The sequence below is a fragment of the Pygocentrus nattereri genome, chromosome 11, assembly GCF_015220715.1.
Source record: "Pygocentrus nattereri isolate fPygNat1 chromosome 11, fPygNat1.pri, whole genome shotgun sequence".
NCBI classification, from domain to species: domain Eukaryota; kingdom Metazoa; phylum Chordata; class Actinopteri; order Characiformes; family Serrasalmidae; genus Pygocentrus; species Pygocentrus nattereri.
The window spans coordinates 8,506,132-8,528,613 of NC_051221.1; the positions used below are offsets into that span (position 1 = coordinate 8,506,132).

Genomic DNA, 22,482 nt, shown 5'->3' on the forward strand with positions numbered 1-22,482 from the left:
AGAAAGGCTACTTTGTGACTAATTCCACGGAGTGGGAGGGTCAGACAGGCCAGTCTTGTATATATTGTGCCAAAAAAAAAATCACTTTGCTTCAACAGCGTAAACAGAGCTGGATATATTTACCATAGGAGCAGACTTTCAGCAGCCTGAGAAGGTAAAGGAGAACTTGCTTACTTAATACAGCAAGACTGCATAGTTATTATACCTTTCAGCTCTGTTTGTTTTGATTGCATATAGTAATATGAATTCATAGAATAGCATAGGTTTGCTGTGTTATCTGCTTCAATAGGCGTAGTAATCATACAGCAGGTGCAAAGTCAATGCAATCAAATGCTTAAATGAAGGACAGCATTATAGGCTATAGCCATAATTTTGCATACTCCATATATGTTCCATGCATTCCACAACCCATGATTGACCCTAAGGAAAAACGATCAGTCTTCAGCATTGTTCACTGCTGATGTGCAAGCATGCCAGAGCGGATGCCAAGCGAGATTAGGAGGGATCCGAAAGCCCTTAATGGGATGTTGGAGAAAGCTGGCTCACAAAGAGCAAAGTGTGCAGGGCTGCTGCTGCCAGAGTCCTGAAAGCAGCTTTGTCTTTTTGCAGTCCATTTTTTGGAGGAGACTCTGACCATATTTAAGTGTTTTCCTCTTCTATTATACCAGGTCCAGTTACTCAGTTAAAGGGGATCTTTACTGACTTCTTGAAGGGTCTGCATAATTAAATGGTTAAGATGCAAACAAAGTCATGCAGAGTGGTTGGATGTAAATGCGTTGTTCTAAAGAAACTTACCAATTATCAGAATTGGTCACAGTGGGGGTGATGGGAACCAGACGTGTGAATTCTTCTAAAAGCTCCCTAAACCGAATGTATGATACAGCATGTTTGGAACCATTTTATCACATGAAATGGCTAGAAGATGCTGTCTGACTCCTGAGACATTGTTTAACAATCATTTTGAAAAAAAGATTTTGGTGTAAAATTAGTATTTTTATAGATGTGAAAAGATTTTTATAGATTTTCCACTGTTTCTTCATCGTCAGTACTACATATTAAATCTCTCGAGACTCCTGGAAGTTCACTGGTGGTTTTGAATAGTAAATAAAATGGCTGGATTTGTGTTGTAGACACTGTGACGTCTGGTTCCTATCACCACCACTGTAAAGAAATCTGAGTCTCTACAATGAACCATTTCACACCAAACCACTCTAAATGACCCTCTTTTGTATCTCAATCCCCCTTTAGGGAAGTTAAAAGGGGTGGGAATTCCTCTTTAACCCTTTCTTTTCTGATGTAATGTCAGCAAAACGTTCAGAGTCTTTGTCTCCGTCCCCTTAAACTCATTAAACTGATGAGTACAGTGGACCAGCATGTGGAACTGAAGCTTTTTGTGTACTGCTGTGTTTCATATCACTGTATGAAAGAAGCTCCATGCTGCCTTTATAGTTGGATGCACTGTGATGGTTTCTGAGAGAGCGCATGCATATCTTCAGCATGCGATTCACATCACTATGGAAACACTTGACTTTATTGACCAGAGTGACAATGAAAGGCCACGGACGTGTGACTGTTCTTGAGCTGAGGGTGGTGATTTAGAGCGGGGAAAGCATTAAAATGTGTAGAGCAGGGTTTAGAAAATCTGGCCTAGAGCAGCAGCCCCCTGTCACGTCCACAAAGGGCTGACATGGGTCCTGGCTTTTCTTTCTAAATCGTCTCACTTAGTTGCTCAAGTGGTCATTTATCCACCACATGATCTGCTCTTCAGACTCCAGACAGTCACAGGCATTTTAGACCAGAGATACTGACCAAAAGGAAAAAAAGAGAGACTCCTCTATAACTTGCCTTTAGGTGTTGCCTTTGCTCATCACCCTCTAAACACCGGACAGCTTTCTGCTCCCTGACCCTTCTGTATAAATAGTTAATGTAGTTAAAAAGGAAATTCACAGATTTTAAAACAATATTGCTTAATTAAATAGTTAGGATGTAGTCACTGTCATTCAGAGTGGTTTGCTTTGAAATGTTCCGTTCTGGTGAAGCAAGTCAGAGTCAAGTCAGAATTGTTCTCAGTGGTGCTGAACCCTCACAGAAGGTTATTATGCGAAGTCATGATGGATACGATGCTTGATATCTAGGACTTTGTTTTACAACCGTTTTGTAAAAAGAGGTACATGCAGGGTGTTGCAAGGGAAAATGTCAGCCAAACAAGTGTACAGATGGACCCCAGAGGGGGACCAAGCCCCTGCGCCTTTGTCCTCATTGCCCTTTTGGTTGGTACAATAGCTGCATTTTATATGACCCTGATTGAGATCAGTTTCGCCAGGCTCAGCTCAGCCTCGCTTGGGTTCTATGAGCTTCATCGCTTTGGTTCAGTTCCTACCAGTACTGTCAGTAACTCTGTCATGGATACACAATGAACAAATCCCATCAATAAAGCATTGATAAACTCTTTAAAGACACACTATATGATTCTGGAGCACAACTGTTGATATTTAAAGTCAAAACAAACACACCCCTCCCTTCAGTGCTCCTTCAGAAGCCCCACCCTCCTCGAAGTCATGGCGGCTTATTATCACACAGAATGACTTTGGGCTAGCAAACTTGGTTTTTGTGGCCACAAAAGCTTTAAAATGCTGTAGAGGCAAATACCATGATACACTGGGGAACAGGACAAAACAATGCTGACCTAGTAGTTCTGTGAAACAGCAAAAATAAGTGAATGTTGCCCACCTGTCAAGCAGAAACAGAACGACCTCCTCATCCATTTTCACACCTCTCAACTCTTTCGATGAAACTGAAGTTAACTTTTTACTTCTCACCAGCTTCTTCTTAGATATTTCCAGGGTCTACCATAAATGTGCAGCGGTTACATTCAGGCTCCACAGGGGCAAACTAGAACAGTTGCACGATATAAGGTTGAATGGGAAAATGCGACTAGGAAGCCAACGTCAGCCTGATCAACTTTGTGGAAAATCTGTTGGAGGAAACATTTGAAAGCCTTGGCAACATTTGTAGGAGGAGTGTTTAGAAACTCACATTCATCTGAATGCTTCCTATAGCACTCCACTATCTTTAATGCACAATGATGTGTGGGCGGTCAATGACTTTGTCTGGGGTGGGCAAAACAAACCATGGGGAGGGATGGATTTTCACATGGCGGGACTAACATGCACACGCAGCCGGTCTGGCTATGAAAACATAAAACAGAAAAGCTTGGTTTATAACACAGATAGAGGTGGTGTGACGTTATTCATGGCTCATGATGCCTTTACATCTTTACATAGAAAATAGCTGCTTGCTGTTACATTAATGCTTAAAATCTTGCATGTAGAACCTTTAAAAATCCGTCACTTTGCATACACTGTTAGAAATAAAGGTTCAGTGCCGGTACCTTTTTTGTTCAGGATACAAACAATATAAACGTTCCCCCAAAGGTGGTACAGTGGTTTTAAGATAAATACCACCTTTTTTTGAACAACCACAAATAATGTTGGCAGTAAGGGGTGCTAATAACTTGCTAAACCACATTTGTGTCATTGTAAATAACAGTGATTTTTGCAAGGATCTTTGGAGCTTTTAAAGAGACCACCAGCTTAAAAAGAGAATAATATACTATATTGGTGTTGCGACATCTGGTTCCTATCACCACGACTGTAACATTTCATACCAAACGGCTTCATAGAGATTGAACTGTGCAGGAATTTTAGAATTTCACTGTAGTTCTTGGTAGTTACTGAATAATTGGTACTAAGATCCGTAGCTGATTAAAAAAAAAAGTTAAAACATTGCAAAACAGAAAAAAGGCCCAATCAGGAGCGGTTAGCACTAGGAAGGCGCTTATTCTGAGGACCATCAGGGTGGAATTTGTCCACTCATGTCCTAAAATCAAGCCATATGAGGACACAGACTCATCAAGAAAGCACAGATATCAAGCACAGCAGAGCAGCAGAAACAAGATGTATAATCTGAATGTAAAGTACATTAGCAGGACAAGCGTGTTCAGTGCTGCAGTGCTGATCCTCCACACACTGTATATCAGTGAGTTAAGGAAAAGTATTTGCTTTTCTCAGCTTATCTCTCTGTGGCTGGAAAAGGGCCCTTGAAATCTGAAATGAGGGAAATAATGTGGTGTTTTTTTTGCCCTTTAATGAATGTGTCTGTGAGTGAGGGCCCTTGTTGTTGCTGCTGCTGTAGCTTTATAATTCGTGGCCTGCCCTTACACCACGTACCCCAATGTCACTGATCTCCTGTGTGGTCCCCCGTCACTCTGCCTAAATCCTTTTATCTGCGGCCATACGTTCCCCCAGCTATCGCAGATACGGCCACCGTGATCTTTAATCTGAATTCATGAACGCCACGTGAATTACTGCCTCGCTTTTTTAACCCTTCCCCTACCTCATGTTCAGAGTAACAAAGGAATGGTTCCAAGATTCAACCTGAAACCATGAGCTCTCTTCGGTAGGGTGAGTGATTTTTTTCTCTTTTTGTCTTCGAATCTCTGTTTATCAGAAAATTAGACAATATGAACCACCAGGAATGCTTTTATGCCGTTAATTCAAGCTCAGGCTTGGTGCACTTATTGCCATCAGCGGTGTCCTATCAGAGTCCAGATAAAGCGATCTGCTGCATCAGGACTTCTGAAAGGGCTTAAGAATGACACATCACGTCTTTTCCCTCTCAGACACACATACAGGAGCAGAGACTTAAACACAGGTAAGAACTTCAGACAGAGACGTTTCCTTTCTACTGTTTGAGACACTGGCTCACTTACAGGGGAATTCCATCCATTTTTCCATAATGTGCGCGTAATTCAGTTGTTGAGATGTAAAGTGACTCGGAGTGGTTTGGTGTGAAATGGTTCACAGTAGAGACTCAGGTTTCTTTACAGTGGTGGTGATAGGAACCAGACGTCACGTCTACAACATCTATAGACGTTTTATTATCCTGTCTATCTATTATCTATTATCCAGAACCATCAGTGAACCTACACGAGTCTTCTGGGTGCTTATATGTAACGTTTATGGTGGTAAAATGGAATTAAATCTGATAAAAAAAAGTTTTCTTTTGGGGACTATTGATTTTATTTATACTTTAAATCAAATTAATCAATAAAATAATTTCTCATACATCATTTTCTGTACTAACTTTCTGTGAGGGAGCTTATAAAGGCATTAAACTCTTCAGATGTCTGGTTCCCTTCACCACCACTGCTAAATTTGGAACAATTGAATGATAATTTATGTATTTATACACTTGTTTTTATAAAACGTGTAATTTTGAAGTCTGCTTGGAAACCATTTCAACTGACGAAGTGAACTCTCAAGTGCACATATTCATTGGATTAACTCACATCAAGCAACTGAATTCACTATGATAAGTAAAAGTGCCTTACAGATTGTTCTGACTGTGTTAAAGTGATAAGATTCTGTATAGATATACGTTAGATAAACATATATTATGTGTTGGTTCCTTGTCTGTAACTCCTTTCGACCAAAGTCCTGTGTTTAATGTCATACATACAAGTGACAAAAAAGTGGACAAATAGTTTGTTTATATTTTTCTCTTTATGGTTTTACATACAAACATAAACGGATTCATTATTACTGAACTAGTTTGAGACTCACAAAAACAGCTTAAAGGGAATTCTATCCATTTTTAAATACTTTATGCATGAATAAATGGTCAAGATGTAAACAAGGTCAATCAGAGTGGTTTGGTGTGAAATGTCAGTCGGAGTTGTTTGCGTGGTAGTGATAGGAACCAGACATCTGAGAGCTTAATGGCTCTAAAAGCTCCTTCACAGAAATGTATTACAACAAATGGTTATGAATACGTTGTGTGATGGCCTGAAACACTGTTTTGCAATAGTTTTGAGAAGGTGTTGGCCTAAAATGCCAAAAAGTCCCCAAAGAAAACTTTGTTGTTTACCACTATTTTACCATCATCAACATTACGGATAAAACTTAGAAGATGTGTAGGTTCACTGGTGGTTTTGGACAGTAAATAAAATGTCTATATTAGTGTTGTAGATGTTGTGACGTCTGGTTCCCATCAGCACCACTGTAAAGAAATTTGAGTCTCTACAATGAACCATTTGACACCAAACCACTCTGAGTCACTTTCTTCATATCTAAACCACTAAATTATGCAGACATTTTTTAAAAATCAGTGTAATCCTCATTTTATAAACTCACAGTTTCCACTGAAGCCCCTCGGTGCCATTGTCTCTCTCTGGCAGGGCAGCTGACCATGTGTGGACAGAAGTTTTGTTCCTTCCTGCGTGGACTTTCTCGCAGGAAGCCTCTGGAGCCGGAGGGCGAAGTGTCCACCTTCCACCGCTGTCTGACCACAGTGGACCTGGTGGCTCTGGGTGTGGGCAGTACTCTCGGCGCTGGTGTTTACGTGCTGTCCGGCGAGGTGGCCCGGACACTCTCCGGCCCTAGCATCATCATCTCCTTCCTCATCGCCGCCCTGGCCTCCATCTTTGCCGGACTGTGCTATGCTGAGTTCGGCTCCAGGGTACCCAAGACGGGTTCGGCGTATCTCTACAGCTACGTCACTGTGGGGGAGGTGTGGGCTTTCATCACAGGGTGGAACCTGCTGCTGTCCTATGTTATAGGTGGGGAAAAACTTTTAACATGCCCAATTTTAAAGGAGCACTACCTTGGATTATAACTGGATTTTCAACCAAATCTCTATCTTCTGCAGCTGTGTCATGTGGTCAGTCAGCACAGGCCATGTTTTCAACATGTTTCCCAGTACCTATAATAATATAGAACAACAAAAGTCTAACGGGCTCAGAACTCACTTCAGTAGAACTCAATGGGCAGATGCTGAAGCGTAATCAGAGCCTGACCACTTCCTCACACAACTGACCATTTGCAAAATTCTGACAAGTCCTTCCTCCCTTAGTAACTGTTGCTACGTCCTTCAAACTTGCAGCTCAGACCAGAGATGGTTTAAAGGAAGCCTAGCTATTTCTCATTTCTCCTGTTATATACATCTTATATATCTAGTTGTAACTAAAAAACTCCACTAGTTTTGTTGGTTGAAATGACACACATGTATACGGATCTTCTAAGCCACTCAGTCACCCGGCTGGGGAACTGAACCCAGGCCCCTTTTGGTGTGAAGCAGCAGTGCTACCCACTGTGCCACCAAATTACAGGAGATCACCACCAAAATCAAATCTACACAAAACTATTCCTCTCAATGACCACACTCTTTCTCCACCTATAGGCACCTCCAGCGTGGCCCGAGCATGGAGCGGCACTTTTGATGACCTCATTGGAAATGTGATGGCCAACTACTTCAGCAAACACGCGGCCATGGGTCTGCCCGGCCTGGCTCCTTACCCAGACTTCTTTGCAGCTGGTCTCATCATGATTCTCGCTGGTATCGTATCAGAATCCCCTTTACATCATTTTTATTAAGGTTCTACACTGAATATACAAACTGACATGCTTATCAATCACACGTGTTATAGGCCTCCTTGCCTTCGGCGTGAAAGAGTCGACCACAGTCAACAAGATTTTTACCAGCGTCAACATACTGGTGTTGGTCTTCGTCATCATCACTGGCTTCATCAAGGGGAATCTGGAGAACTGGAGGATCACAGAGGAAATGTTACAGAACGTAACAGCAGAGCTTGAGTAAGTCTGTGAGCCTAACTGAATTTCTCAGATCTTCTGTGCCTCAGTCTTAGTCCTAGTCCAGCTTCGTGTGCTGTCTCACTCCTAATCAGATGAGCTGAGTAAGCCGAGAAAATTGTTGGGGCATCTGTGCAGTTTTCCGTTAAATATGTCTTTTAAAAATGTTTTTTGAAAGTTTGCAATTTTCCAGACGCTAAAACTGGACAACTTGTACTTAACGGTCATTTTGACGCTTTGAACAGAAAAGAAACAAATTTAAGAGGCATCACTAAAACATTGGTGGGTGCGACCTTGAACTGCCAGCAGACACCAAAGGGTTGAGCTTGAATTGACTGAAAGGGACAAATTGTCAACTTTTTGCCAACTGTTGCTTAAATACATGTGTAGTTGGAGATTAAAGGTGTGGGAGCCACAGCTTTGGTCTTGACATGGCACAAACTATCCAAGAGAAAATAAGTAAAAAATCCATGTACAGATGTCACGTCTCCTCAAATTCACCTACGACGGCCTTCTTCCAGAAATCTGACGTCCACACTGAATGTGACCTCTGAGTTTGGGGTCGGTGGGTTCTTCCCCTATGGGTTTGAGGGCACGCTGGCCGGAGCAGCAACATGTTTCTATGCCTTTGTGGGGTTTGACTGCATTGCAACTACAGGTAACAAGTTTTGAGAAAAGTTAGTGAGTCCATGAATTGCACAGTTTATTTGCTGAATTTGACATACTAGGTTTTAATAATTATGATTTACTATTTGATAATTATGATTTAGTATAGGATGATAATGATTAGTGTCTCACAAGATTTATCATAATTATAATGACTTAATATCTCATAATAGTTTGAGCATTTGCTCTTTATTATGAGACGCCAGGTCAAATATGAGATATTAATTCAGGATTATGAGATAATAAAGTTAGTAGTCAGTCATAATTGAGATAAAAGTCATAATTATGAGACAATAAGTCAAAATTATGACATATATAAGTCAGTTATTATTTTGAGACCTTTGCTCAAAATTGTGAGATACTATGTTGTAATTATGGAAGGGGATCTCATTAATTTGAGATAGCAAGTCATAATTATGAGATGCTAAGTAATAGTTTTAAGATAGACTTCTCACTATTGTGAGATGTCATAATTATTATGAAGCACTAAGTTGTAATTATGAGGTACTAAGTTTTGCATTAGCCCTGCGATGGACTGGCGACCTGTCCAGGGTGTATCCTGCCTTCCGCCCGAAGACTGCTGGGATAGGCTCCAGCACCCCCCGCGACCCTGACGGAGAAGCGGCTTAGAAAATGGATGGATGGATGGAAGTTTTGCATTATGTCATTGTTATGAGATAGCAAGTCATAATCATGACATCCTATTTCAGAATAAGGAGATACTTTAGCAATTGTGACTTAAAACAGGGAGAGTCTATCTTAAATGTATGACTTAGAATCTCATTTTTGTGAAATAGGAAGTCATAATTGTGAGACATTAAGTCAAATTTATGAGAAATTATGAGAAAATGTGCTTCCATAGCAAAATAACTAGAAAATGTGAGCCAAAATTTGCAGAAAAAAAGAAAGTGTGTTTTATGAAGAGGATTTGTAACTTATTTTCACTTATTTTCACTTATTTTCACTTATTTTCACTGGGGATTTGTTTTGCATATGACTGCATATTAATTAAAAAAAAATGTTTCCATTCCGCCGGGGAAATGGTCACCAGGAGGTCAGTAGATTGATAGATAGATTCAAACTATTGAGCTGTGAGAAAGCTTAAATTCTGAAATGCTGTGAGTTTAACTGAGCAGGCCTGAACTAAACTGAACTGACTTTTTTGAATGTGGTCTGAATTTAATTCTGAATGTAGGGGAGGAGGTGAAGAACCCTCAGAAGTCCATCCCTCTGGGAATCGTCATTGCTCTTCTCATCTGTTTCTTGGCTTATTTTGGCGTGTCGGCCGCTCTGACTCTGATGATGCCGTACTACCTACTCAACATCCACAGTCCACTTCCCGTCGCCTTCGCCTATGTGGGCTGGGCTGCAGCCAAATATGTGGTGGCTGTGGGATCCCTGTGCGCACTCTCTACCAGGTAATTAAGAATTATAGGATATGCAGTTATACTCACTTGTGTTCCTGCTGAAGAACCTGTGTTCTATAACTGAACAGAGTGGCATGAAGCATGTCTGTCCCTTAGAAATCTTATGTAACTTTGAGCCAAATTGGGTGTGTAACTGGAAACTGTAAACTGGGCAGTTAAAGCATTTGGTCTGTTAAGAATCAGATTTATATATAAGACACACTTGCCTGATCCAAGCTAGCTTCTTTAGTTTGGCACTAGAGTTATTTTTGGACAAAAGTACAGACATGAGTTCATTCTCCAGTGATGCCACAGCTACGGCTGGCCAAGAGGAGGACCTCCCGTTAGCAGACGAATCTGCAGAATTTGCAGTTACTCTAAGGATGCTGAGCTTAATATTGCAATAAATATTAAATAAAACAATACTAAATAAATAAATACATTGCATTATTATGCAATGCCAGCACTTCAAAGATCAGTAAGGAACCAATTTTTTAGTTACGCTCCTGCCAAACTTCTGCAAATGTTCCTCCCTTTCCTGCCTGTGCAAAAAAATCCACACTTCTTGTCCCGCTCCCACTAGCAACCTAAACGTTTTATCCCGCTCCCACCCGCAGTTGCACATAGCTGTCCTCCATCAACTGAAAATTACATTAGGCTTGCCTTTATTCAGCTCTATTGTTGTGTGTTCACCTTCATTAACAGCACTTTTCACAACATTTAAAGGCTCCGCTATGATATGTTGTTCTCCAGGGTTGTTTCTATTTGGAACTTGCTTAGAACTTCTAGTTAGAATAAACTTTCATTTTATTATTATTATTAAGTTATTATTAAGTGACCCTTATTAGTCCCACAACGGGGAAATTTCACCTCCGCATTTAACCCATCCGTGAAGTGAAACACCACATACACACTAGTGAGCACACACACACTAGGGGGCAGTGAGCACACGGTGGGCAGCCCAATCCACAGCACCCGGGGAGCAGTTGGGGGTTAGGTGTCTTGCTCAAGGACACCTCAGTCATGGACTGTCGGCTCTGGAGATCAAACCGGCGACCTTCCGGTCACAAGGCTGGATCCCTAACCTCCAGCCAACGACTGCCCTGTAGTCAGTACTTTTCAGTACTTTGCTGTGGGATATGACTTTTATGTGCTTAATATTAAGTGATTATTATCATTTTATTTTGGCCATTCATTTGCGGTATTCCTCAATAAGTGTGTGTTGTTCCGCTCCTGCCCACACTGGGCTGGTTAACTGCCCACTTCTGCGCATGACACTGAAAATTAGCCAACAAACATTTTTACCTGTGGGAGTGCAGAGCTCTAGTTCATGTGACTCTAAGAATGCATATACTGGCCTATGTGTTCGCATTGTGTGACGGGGCGAGACTTAACTAGACCTAACTAACCCACTCCCCCCAAAAAACTATGGCTGCTACTCCTGTTTTAGCAATGTGATGCATCATGCCATACAGAAAAGTGTTAAAACCACATAAGAGTGTCTGTTTGTGTTTACTTAACAACTCGACTGCACTCACTCAGGACTCAGATACTTTCACGATTGACTGAAAACATACTGGGTTGGTTATTTTTTGGGGTTAATAATGATCCAATCATTCCACAGTCTCCTGGGCTCCATGTTCCCAATGCCTCGAGTGCTGTTTGCCATGGCCAGAGATGGCCTAATCTTCAAAACACTTTGTAAGGTCAGCTCGAGGAAGAGTCCAGTGGTGGCCACTCTCTCGTCCGGTACTGTAGCAGGTGAGGAAAGAGAGGAGAATCTAATGCTTTGTCTCTAATATGTGTTAGTGTGCATGTTGTCAAGTCTAATCTAATGCATGTTAGTGTTCTGGGCTTCAACCAACCTTGGCAAAAATGGGCATTTGTTTGTTTTGTTGTTTAACACTGGGTTTGCCAGGAATTCAACAATGAGATGTTCGACATCCATTGCTCCCAATGAATCACTCACCACCCACTCTGGTCAACAGCAAATGTTGGAAAAACTGAACATTTTCACAACTTTGGTTTATTGGGAGGAACAAAGAATACATCAAACCAAAAATAAAATATAGTTCCACCATATTTTTTTCAATTAGGCACAACCCACTTAAACCTCCTAATTGCCTTTCACAGCATTGCATCATGATACTATGCAAATGATCATATAGGATCATTGTAACATGTACTTGATTAAATTTCAATTTAAAATTGTGTTATATGATGCACATCCAGTGTAAACCTGTAAGGCTATGTATTTGTTTCATTATTAATCCCTAAAGGTTGAATTTAAGTTTCTCTCACTGTCAAAAATACATCAGGTCTTCTACTAATAGTGAGATTCATGGGACAGCAGGAGATTTCCAGTGCAGTAAAAGTCTCCTACGACCTAAAAGAGAGGTGACAACTAACATAACTAATTGCTTTAAATGAAAACATGTTGGCATTGCTGGGAATGCCAAACATGCCTATGTCTGCTGATCACTTTAACCAAATTCCTAGTATTTTTAAGCGTACATCAGAAAACACAGTCAGAACCCAGTTAGTTTGGGACAATTCAAAACATATGGATCAGGTTCACAGGAGATTGTTTACGTCTGTCACATTCTTCTGTAATCTTTGGATAAATTGAAGTTTACAATGAATCCTAGGTGCTACTTTAAACTACTAAACTGTTTAGGACTTTATCAGCCCTAAACGCTCTCCGACCAGTCCTTGGAAAATTGTGTTTTAAGCTTTTTGTCCCAGCCTAACTTTAGCAGTGGTGAATGAACTAAACAAACCATGTAGTTGAGTTAAAGTAGAGAAACCCAAGGTAAAATATATATATATATATAACTCCAGTAAAAATAAATATAACTCCAGTAAAAGTAGAAGTTCCTCCCTTTAGACCTCCACTTGAGTAAAAGTACTAAAGTATTTACCTTCAAATGTACTTAAGTATAAAGTAAAAGTACTAAAAGAGTAATTCTGGCTCTGATCTGGTCCTGTTATCATTTTTATAACCAGACTGGCTTCATGAACTCATTTCAGGTGAAAGTCCTCCAGCGTCTCTCTTGGTAAACCAGTCTTTTAATAGAACGTCATTAATTAGTGACGCTGACGTCTATTAAAATGATCAGAAGCACAAAACACTGAAGGTAAACAGTTTCCATCAGGGAGAACCGAGTGGCTCTGAAATCACTTTTTACACACAAGCAAAGTTTCAGTTTCAGATTTATTTACAACTTAGTTCCAAGTTTAAGTTGAATAAAAACTGGCTTTAAACTCAGGATCACAGATGAGCTCCTTTACTATGTTGATCTGTAGGCGTCTGTTCATAAACATAAACCAGCCCAAACTCATTTACTATAAAATGAAATGGTGTTTGTAGAAATTCAGAAAAAAGCTTACAACTTAAACTTACAACTTAAACAGTGTACACACAGGTAGATGGAGGTAGTGTTAGGAGTCTTGCCCAAGGATTCTTATTAGTACAGTGCAGGGTGTTTGCACAGGCAGGGGATTATAGGAGGCAGAGGTGTTACCCACTACACTATACCAACCATATTGTGTCCAAAATGGATATATGCTCAATCTAAAACTCAGGACTCCATGAATGCATCCTCCCTCTTTAGTTGGCTGCATATGGGTATAATGGGTGTGATTGTCAGCCCAATGTTTTTAGTTTTTTTAATCATAAAGTCAACAAAGGTTTAGTCAGTTATTGAGTATATTCCAAAATGTTGGTATAGTTCATGCTGGACCCATTAGGATTTAGGTTGTTGATTACCATTTGCAGTCAGTCATTTTAGTCATATTAACACCCAAGCAATATTTAAACAGTTGAGTTAAAATAAAAGCTTTTGCCGGCTGTTTTCCATGTTGCAGAGGAACGTCTGAAAAGCATAATGAATGTTTCATGCATTGAGCTGCAGACGTATCTGACAAATCTGATGCACCAGATGCATTATGCACCGTGTAAGTGAATGGGATACGTGGTACCTTGATGTATCAGAACGGTGTATTCCAGCATAAATTCTGTGACATTCAGTGAAGCACTCAGAGCCATCATGTTGAATCTTGGAGGTTAAAAACATTAAGAAGAGAGGATTTCAGCTCGGCTTCTTTATAAATTTGTACATGAAATTCGTTACTAATATTGTAAAACATCTAATATTCGCGTGTAGATATTTTTCAGGCGGCACGGTGGCGTGGTGGGTAGCACTGGGTTCGATTCCCCGGCCGGGTGACCGGGGTTCTCTCTGTGTGGAGTTGGTATGTTCTCTCTGTAGGTGTCCCCCGAGTTCTCCGGTTCCCTCCCACAGTCCACAGATATGCAGTCAAGCCAATTGGACATGCTAAATTGCCCCTGGGTGTGAGTGAGTGAGTCTGCCCTGCGATGGACTGGCGACCTGTCCAGGGCGTATCCTGCCTTCCGCCCAATGACTGCTGGGATAGGCTGCAGCACCCCCCCCCGCGACCCTGACGGAGAAGCAGCTTAGAAAATGGATGGATATTTTTCATTTTTCTTATTTTTAATTTTTTTGCATTCTTTCTGTTTTCTTTATGTCGTCCCCTAAGTTTTGCTGTCAGTTGAGGGCACTTCATGAAGCCTGCCTCGGCCTTATCCAGCCGAATGGCACAATTACACAGACCTACAGCCCTGTGGACTCGGTAGTCCGCACAGTTTGGGGAGAAGACTGGAGATTTGGAGTGAGAAATAGTCTCCTGCGCTGTCACCATGTTCGTTGCTGCTTTCAAGGAGGGTATCTTTAAGGTTGACTCAGTTCTAATTTGCCCCCTAGTGGTGACAACTTTCATTCCTCTAAATCCACAGATGAGAATGTAAACCATCCTGCTAACTTGGCTCAAATAAAGCATAATGCTAGCCTTAGTGGAGTACACTGTTCCCCATTCACCGCTCACCTCATTCTCAGGCTCTGCTGTGTCCACACAGTGACTTTTCCCACAGACTCAGCTTAGAAACCCGTGTGACTTGGGTGCAATTCTTACCATCTGATGAATGGGCTTCAGAGAACCCTTCTGTACCAGACACAAAAGGTCTACAAAGAAGAAAAGAAAGGGAAATCATGTGGTCTGATTTATTTGCAGCAATAATGGCATTCTTATTCGACCTGAAGGCGCTGGTCGACATGATGTCGATTGGAACCCTCTTCGCCTACACTCTGGTGGCCATTTGCATTCTCATACTCAGGTTAGCGACCCGGCTTCACATCATGTCATTCCTAACCCCATGACAGAGACATTGACCAGCACTCACAAATACACACACCAGTCGTAATGTTTAAAACATGTGAATTAGTACTGATTAAAGCTGCACTATATATGATTTGGGGATTTGGAGACCTCTCTGGTGGAAATGTGTAATTGCACCCAACGTGTGGAAAAACACCTTGTAAAGTAGTTTAGGCTTCAGACCCCACAACCACAAGGATGAATCTGATGTTTGCGAGTGCATTATAAGAGAATCCAAAGAGAAAACATGGCAAAGAATGTATCCTCTGATCAGTATAATGTTGATGCATTTTAGACATAAAAATTGAGCTGGACTTTCTTTTTAATGTGTGTGCATTTGATGCTATGCAAAGACACATGATGTCTAAAAAACTCCTCCTCTCAAATTATTATTTCAGGTTTTACAGAATGACTTGCAGCAGAGCGCCCATTATATTCAAGCCTGTTTATTCCTCCTGACTGCTACATCTTTCAAAAATAATGACAAAATCTTACATAGTGCAGCTTTAGGTGCAGGCTAACGCCCTCCTTCAGAGGATTCAGCCTTGTAAAAGAAATATATTTTGGAACTCAAAAGACTGACCTGTATAGATTAAAGTTAAATCACATGCTTTAATATGTCACAGTATTTTCTGGTTTGTTATCCTGAAGTCCTGAAGCTTCACTATTTTTCTCCCCATAGGTATCAGGAGAGCGAGTCTGTGGAAAACGATGTGCATGTGACGCAAAGCTCCATGTTCAGCTTTTTAAAACCTCCATCTTACCCGACCAAGAAAACTTCAAACACCGTCACCACATGCACTGCATTCATCAGTATGGAGAGCCAACCTTTATGTTTACATCTGACAAACAGCATTTTGGCACCTACAATATTAGACACTGTAATCACTATTATAAGTGATTTTGTGGGCCAGCTAGACCCTGTATCTCTTTTAGTATATCAACATAGTTGTGTTATTGTAGTGTTTTGGGCCAGCTAGACCCTGTATCTCTTTTAGTATATCAACATAGTTGTGTTATTGTAGTGTTTTGGGCCAGCTAGGCACTGTATCTCTTTTAGTATATCAACATAGTTGTGTTATTGTAGTGTTTTGGGCCAGCTAGGCACTGTATCTCTTTTAGTATATCAACATAGTTGTGTTATTGTAGTGTTTTGGACCAGCTAGACCATGTATCTCTTTTAGTATATCAACATAGTTGTGTTATTGTAGTGTTTTGGGCCAGCTAGACCCTGTATCTCTTTTAGTATATCAACATAGTTGTGTTATTGTAGTGTTTTGGACCAGCTAGGCACTGTATCTCTTTTAGTATATCAACATAGTTGTGTTATTGTAGTGTTTTGGGCCAGCTAGGCACTGTATCTCCTTTAGTATATCAACATAGTTGTGTTATTGTAGTGTTTTGGGCCAGCTAGGCACTGTATCTCCTTTAGTATATCAACATAGTTGTGTTATTGTAGTGTTTTGGACCAGCTAGGCACTGTATCTCTTTTAATATATCAACATAGTTGTGTTATTGTAGTGTTTTGGGCCAGCTAGGCACTGTATCTCTTTTAGTATATCAACATAGTTGTGTTATTGTAGTGTTTTGGGCCAGCTAGGCACTGTATCTCTTTTAATATATCAACATAGTTGTGTTATTGTAGTGTTTTGGGCCAGCTAGGCACTGTATCTCTTTTAATATATCAACATAGTTGTGTTATTGTAGTGTTTTGGGCCAGCTAGGCACTGTATCTCTTTTAATATATCAACATAGTTGTGTTATTGTAGTGTTTTGGGCCAGCTAGGCACTGTATCTCTTTTAATATATCAACATAGTTGTGTTATTGTAGTGTTTTGGACCAGCTAGGCACTGTATCTCTTTTAATATATCAACATAGTTGTGTTATTGTAGTGTTTTGGACCAGCTAGGCACCGTATCTCTTAAACCAGCTTAGACCAGCATGTAATGTTTTTTTCATAGTTATTTTTGTGTTTTTTAGGATATAATCATATTCGTATTATTGTTGTGTTTGGGGCAGCTCGGCCCCATAGCCGCATTAGCATGTAAGCATGGTTATGTTATTTAGTACCTCTCTCTGCTTGGTCTCTGCAGTCATCTTGGTGTTGGTGCTGACAGTGCTGTTGACCAAAGCCATCAGGAATCTGCTGCTGCTGGAGGTTTGGAGCCTGGTGTGTATGTCCGTAATCCTCATGCTGATGATGCTCAGCGTTCTGCTCATCTGGAGGCAGCCGCAGAACCCCACCAAAGCCTCCTTCATGGTGAAAACACATAGATTACAGAATGCACATATATTACTGTACACTACCACATACGTACAGCACATGTAACTTATCACAGCACAAGTACGTCCAATTCTAAGGCCCATGCTACAACCCCAATTCCAATTAAGTTGGGACGTTGTGTAAAACATAAATAAAAACAGAATACGATGATTTGCAAATCCTTTTTAACGTATATTCAATTGAATACACTACAAAGACAAGATATTTAATGTTCAAACGGATAAACTTTATTGTTTTTTTGCAAATATTCACTCATTTTGAATTTTATGCCTGCAACACGTTCCAAAGAAGTTGGGACAGGGGCAACAAAAGACTGGGAAAGTTGAGGAATGCTAAAAAAACACCTGTTTGGAACATTCCACAGGTGAACAGGTTAACTGGGAACAGGTGAGTGTCATGATTGGGTATAAAGGGAGCATCCCTGAAAGGCTCAGTCGTTCACAAGCAAGGATGTGAACAACTGCATGAGCAAATAGTCCAACAGTTTAAGAACAACGTTTCTCAACGTGCAATTCCAAGGAATTTAGGGATTTCATCATCTACAGTCCATAATATCATCAAAAGATTCAGAGAATCTGGAGAAATCTCTGCAAGTAAGCGGCAAGGCAGAAAACCAACACTGAATGCCTGTGACCTTCGACCCCTCAGGCGGCACTGCATTAAAAACCGACATCATTCTGTAACGGATATTCCCACATGGGCTCAGGAACACTTCAGAAAACCATTGTCAGTGAACTCAGTTCGTCGCTCCATCTACAAGTGCAAGTTAAAACTCTGCCATGCAAAGCGAAGCCACATATCAACACCACCCAGAAACGCTGCCGGCTTCTCTGGGCCGAGCTCATCTGAGATGGACTGACGCAAAGTGGAAAAGTGTCCTGTGGTCTGACGCGTCCACATTTCAGATTGTTTTTGTAAATCATGGACGTCGTGTCCTCTGGGCCAAAGAGGAAAAGGACTGTCCGGATTGTTTTCAGCACAAAGTTCAAAAGCCAGCTGATGGTGTGGGGGTGTGTTAGTGCCCATGGCAGGGGTAACCTGCACATCTGTGAAGGCCCCATTAGTGCTGAAAGGTACATACAGGTTTTGGAGCAACATCTGCTGCCATCCAAGCAGCGTCTTTTTCAGGGACGTCCTGCTTATTTCAGCAAGACGATGCCAAGCCACATTCTGCATGTGTTACAACAGCGTGGCTTCGTAGTAAAAGAGTGCGGGTACTAGACTGGCCTGCCTGCAGTCCAGACCGGTCTCCCATTGAAAATGTGTGGCGCATTATGAAGCGCAAAATACAACAATGGAGACCCTGGACTGCTGATCAACTGAAGTTGTACATCAAGAAAGAATGGGAAAGAATTCCACCTACAAAGCTTCAACAATCAGTGTCCTCAGTTCCCAAACGCTTATTGAGTGTTAAAGGAAAGGTGATGTAACACAGTGGTAAACACGCCCCTGTCCCAACTTCTTTGGAAAGTGTTGCAGGCATCAAATTCAAAATGAGTGAATATTTGCGAAAAGCAATAAAGTTTATCCGTTTGAACATTAAATATCTTGTCTTTATAGTGTATTATATTGAATATAGGTTGAAAAGGATTTGCAAATCATCGTATTCTGTTTTTATTTATATTTTACACAACGTACCAACTTCATTGGAATTGGGGTTATATGTTTACAGATAGAGGTAGTTATGGCTGTATGATCTAATGTAATGTAATCTCAGGCACCTGAGAAAATTTGATTTTTGTATGTCAGTATGTTCATTTAACTCATTTTCAAACCTCTCCTCATAGAAACCCATTATTAAAATAGGTCTGCTGGTGATAGAATTTAATGAATCTGCGCAATGACTGGAAGCGTCCAGGAGAAATTTGGAATCACACTTTGTTGTTTAAAGTAGCTCAGAACATATTAACCACTTTTTAAATATGTTTTTACAGGCGCAAACATATTTATTGCCAAGATAATGATTTTACATAATGTGCTTAGATGAACTTTTTCACAGAGTTGTGTCAGGCTTTTTTATTTTACTTCTTTTTTTTTTTTTACTTTGCAAATTCATTGTATGAAAACAAAAGCTGAGCTTGTGTGTTACAGCTGTATTATACAATCATGTTACCTGATTACAATATTATATTGCTGAGTATATGCTATATGGCCAAAAGTTTGTGGACAACCCTCTACATGATTGAGTTCGGGTGTTTTGATTAGTATTTAAGTATCATAAAATGTGACGCAGGCTTCTTATTCTATTCTGAAGCCTAGGTGTCATAAATGGTTGCAATACACCTGTACTGGGGTGTATTGCAGGGTCAGACCTCTTGTGTGTGTGTGTCTGTGTGTGTGTGTGTGTGTGTGTGTGTGTGTGCATGTGCAGGTGCCCTTCCTGCCTTTACTCCCTGTAGTGAGTGTGTTCATCAACATCTATCTGATGGTTCAGCTGGGAGGAGACACGTGGATCCGCTATGCAGTGTGGATGGCTGTGGGTAAGTGCCAAAGTGCATGAGCAGCATAAAATGATTGAATAAATAAACAAACTAATACAAGGGATTGTCTTAAGCAGAAGGGGAGGGGGGGGGGGAAGGGGGTTGGGGGGGGGGGGGGGGGGGGGGGGGTGTTCATACTTTTTTGTCTTGGAGGGCCTGAAGTAAATGTCTGTGGTGGGCCGAGGGCCGAAAAATCTAATCAATTCAAATCAAATTTATTTGTAGCGCTTTTTTTACAACTGATGTCACAAAGCAGCTTCACAGAATTCCAGAAAAGACAAAGTTTTAACATGAAATGTAAAAACCCCCATGCGGGCAAGCCGGGGGCAACAGTGGAAAAGCTCCCTCAGAACTGAAGAAGAAACCTTGGGAGGAACCAGGCTCACCAGGGGGGACCCATCCTCCTCTGGTCAAACTACCTACAAGTGATTATATTACTAATATTAATAGCAGTAGTATTAGTAGTAGTAATAGCTGGGAGTCTATGAAGACATCAGTGTAGGGTGGGCAGCTAGTCCAAGGCAGGTGGCAGTAGCTGGGGCGTGGGCAGCTGGTCTGAAGTGGGCAGCAGGAGGGCTCAGCAGTCGGTTGTCCTTCAGTGTCCAGCGGGACATGTGGGCAGGTTGTAAACTCAGAAAAGAGGCAGAGAGAGGGAATTAGTTTTATTCTGTCTGTTTGTACATAAACAGGGGATGTAAACATTTCCAGAGTGTGGCTAACGACTCCAGCAGGTCTCACTATGACAGCTTAACTAACAGGAGAGAACCAGAAGGACACACAGACACGGCAGCAATCTGAAACAGTTTGGCATCCCTCCGCTCCACCGTCCACAAACTTGAGTGACCGCGTGCGAGCAGCGGGACGACGGCACCAGCGTCTCAGTTTACTATAATTCCCTGTGTCCATGGATCCCTGGATCTGCTGCCTTTATCTAGGGGGGAACATTAGCTACCAAAAGCTAAACTGAACAAGTGAGTTTTCAGCCTAGTCTTAAAGATTGAGACTGTGTCTGAGTCCCGAACAGTTTCTGGAAGATCGTTCCAGAGTTTGGGGGCTTTATAAGAAAAAGCTCTTGCTCCAGCTGCAGCCTTATGAATTCTAGGAACTATTAATAATCCAGCGCTCTGTGATCTGAGTAGTTGTGATGGCTCGTAATGAGAAACAAGGTCTTGCAGGTACTCAGGAGCGAGACCATGTAGGGCTTTATAAGTCAATAAAAGGATTTTATAATCAATACGGAATTTAACAGGCAGCCAATGAAGTGATGACAGCACTGGACTGATATGATCAGATGTTCTAGTTTTAGTGAGGACCCTGGCTGCAGCGTTTTGGACTAGTTGAAGTTTGCTTAGATTCCTGCTTGTGCATCCTGACAGTAGCGCATTACAGTAGTCTAGCCTAGAAGTAATAAAGGCGTGTACTAGTGTTTCTGCATCACGCAGGGATAGGGCATTTCTTATCTTGGCAATGTTGTGAAGATGTAGAAAAGCTGTCCTAGTGATGCCGCCTATGTGTTGATCGAATGATAAATCTGAATCAATTATGACGCCAAGATTTTTGCTGCTGAGCCGGGTGTGGCTGGAAAGTCGGCGAGATTTAAAATTAAATCTGATCATTTCTTCTTGCCACTTTTGGACCCAGAAGGAGAACCTCTGTTTTGTTACTGTTTTAGTAGGAGGAAGTTCCGTAGCATCCAGCCTTTCATGTCTTTTATACAGTCCTCTATTTTCTTTAATCTGTATTTGTCATCAGACTTGGCTGATATGTACAGTTGCATAACGTCTGCATAACATTGAAAGTTAAACCCAAAAAGACATTGAAAAAGACCAAACAAAGTGAACTAAAAAGATGTTATAGGTCATTTTACGGTGTATAAATATGAAAAAAATAGGTTCCCTCAGGCCTGAAAGTGCATGACTTTGCCTCCTTCAGGACTGCTTATCTACTTTGGCTACGGCGTGCGGAACAGTGTGCAGAAACAGCGGCTGCTGGGCAACCTGGTCAACATCGAAACCATGGAGACGAAGCCTGAGAAAGACATGACCAAAGGAGGAGACAGTGCCAGTCCGGACAGTTAAACCACACGTCAGCCAGCGTTTCAGCAATCAGCTAACATTTTATAACAATCAGTTCACATTTCTTATCACATTTCACTGAGATGATGATGAAAAAGTTATGCTTGTATTTTTATACTTTTATAAAAATGTTTGATATTTGATATTATATGCCAAATATCTGCTGTGTGATGGACTGATTCATGACACTGTGCAGCAGTCCTTTGAAGTAAGAACAAGCTCAAGGTCAAATAAAAAAGGGCTAAGCGATACATAAGCTCTCTCAAAGTGTGGTGTGTTTAATACATGTGAATAGTAATAAAGCTACACTGTTAGAAATGAGAGGTCAGCTCAACTCAAAATGATTTAGTAAACAATCACATGGCTTTTCTTGAGTTGACTCAACTTGAGGACACAACAGTTCACGCAACTCAAACTTCTTAAGTTCATTTTTTTAGTTCTGCTTCTCAGTTTAGTAAATAAGATGAACTTGTCTTTTATACTCAATTTCCCCGCCAGTCAAGACTTTTTCCACCACATAATCCACATTTTGCCTCTTGGGTGCTCACTTACGGGTGGCTGTGGCATCGCTGGAGTTCAAACTCACAGCCTCTGTTGGGCTGATGGCTTCGTCCACTGCACCACTGAGGAACACATGAAGCAGCTCAGATTGTGTGCCTATAAGTGTTTAATGCACTGGAGAAAAT

General features: G+C 41.1%; 1 protein-coding gene across 5 annotated transcripts; it reads left to right on the top strand.

Annotated features, from left to right (window-relative positions):
• Positions 1-95: 95 nt before the first annotated feature.
• LOC108439812 (cationic amino acid transporter 2-like) lies at positions 96-22,110 on the top strand. Of its 5 annotated transcripts, none has more exons than XM_017718418.2 (14): positions 96-154; positions 4,407-4,463; positions 4,682-4,713; positions 6,239-6,619; positions 7,240-7,395; positions 7,487-7,652; positions 8,171-8,307; positions 9,511-9,733; positions 11,346-11,482; positions 14,813-14,915; positions 15,639-15,769; positions 17,051-17,217; positions 19,613-19,721; positions 21,654-22,110. In XM_017718418.2, exons 4-14 carry the CDS (start codon positions 6,250-6,252, stop codon positions 21,797-21,799), a joined length of 1,845 nt encoding a protein of 614 aa, XP_017573907.1. In that variant the 5' UTR covers positions 96-154; positions 4,407-4,463; positions 4,682-4,713; positions 6,239-6,249; the 3' UTR covers positions 21,800-22,110. The 5 variants fall into 5 exon arrangements, with proteins under 5 accessions (XP_017573907.1, XP_037398399.1, XP_017573908.1 ...); XM_037542502.1 differs by having other exon boundaries at positions 6,244-6,619; XM_017718419.2 differs by lacking the exon at positions 4,682-4,713 and having other exon boundaries at positions 4,407-4,458.
• Positions 22,111-22,482: the final 372 nt, after the last annotated feature.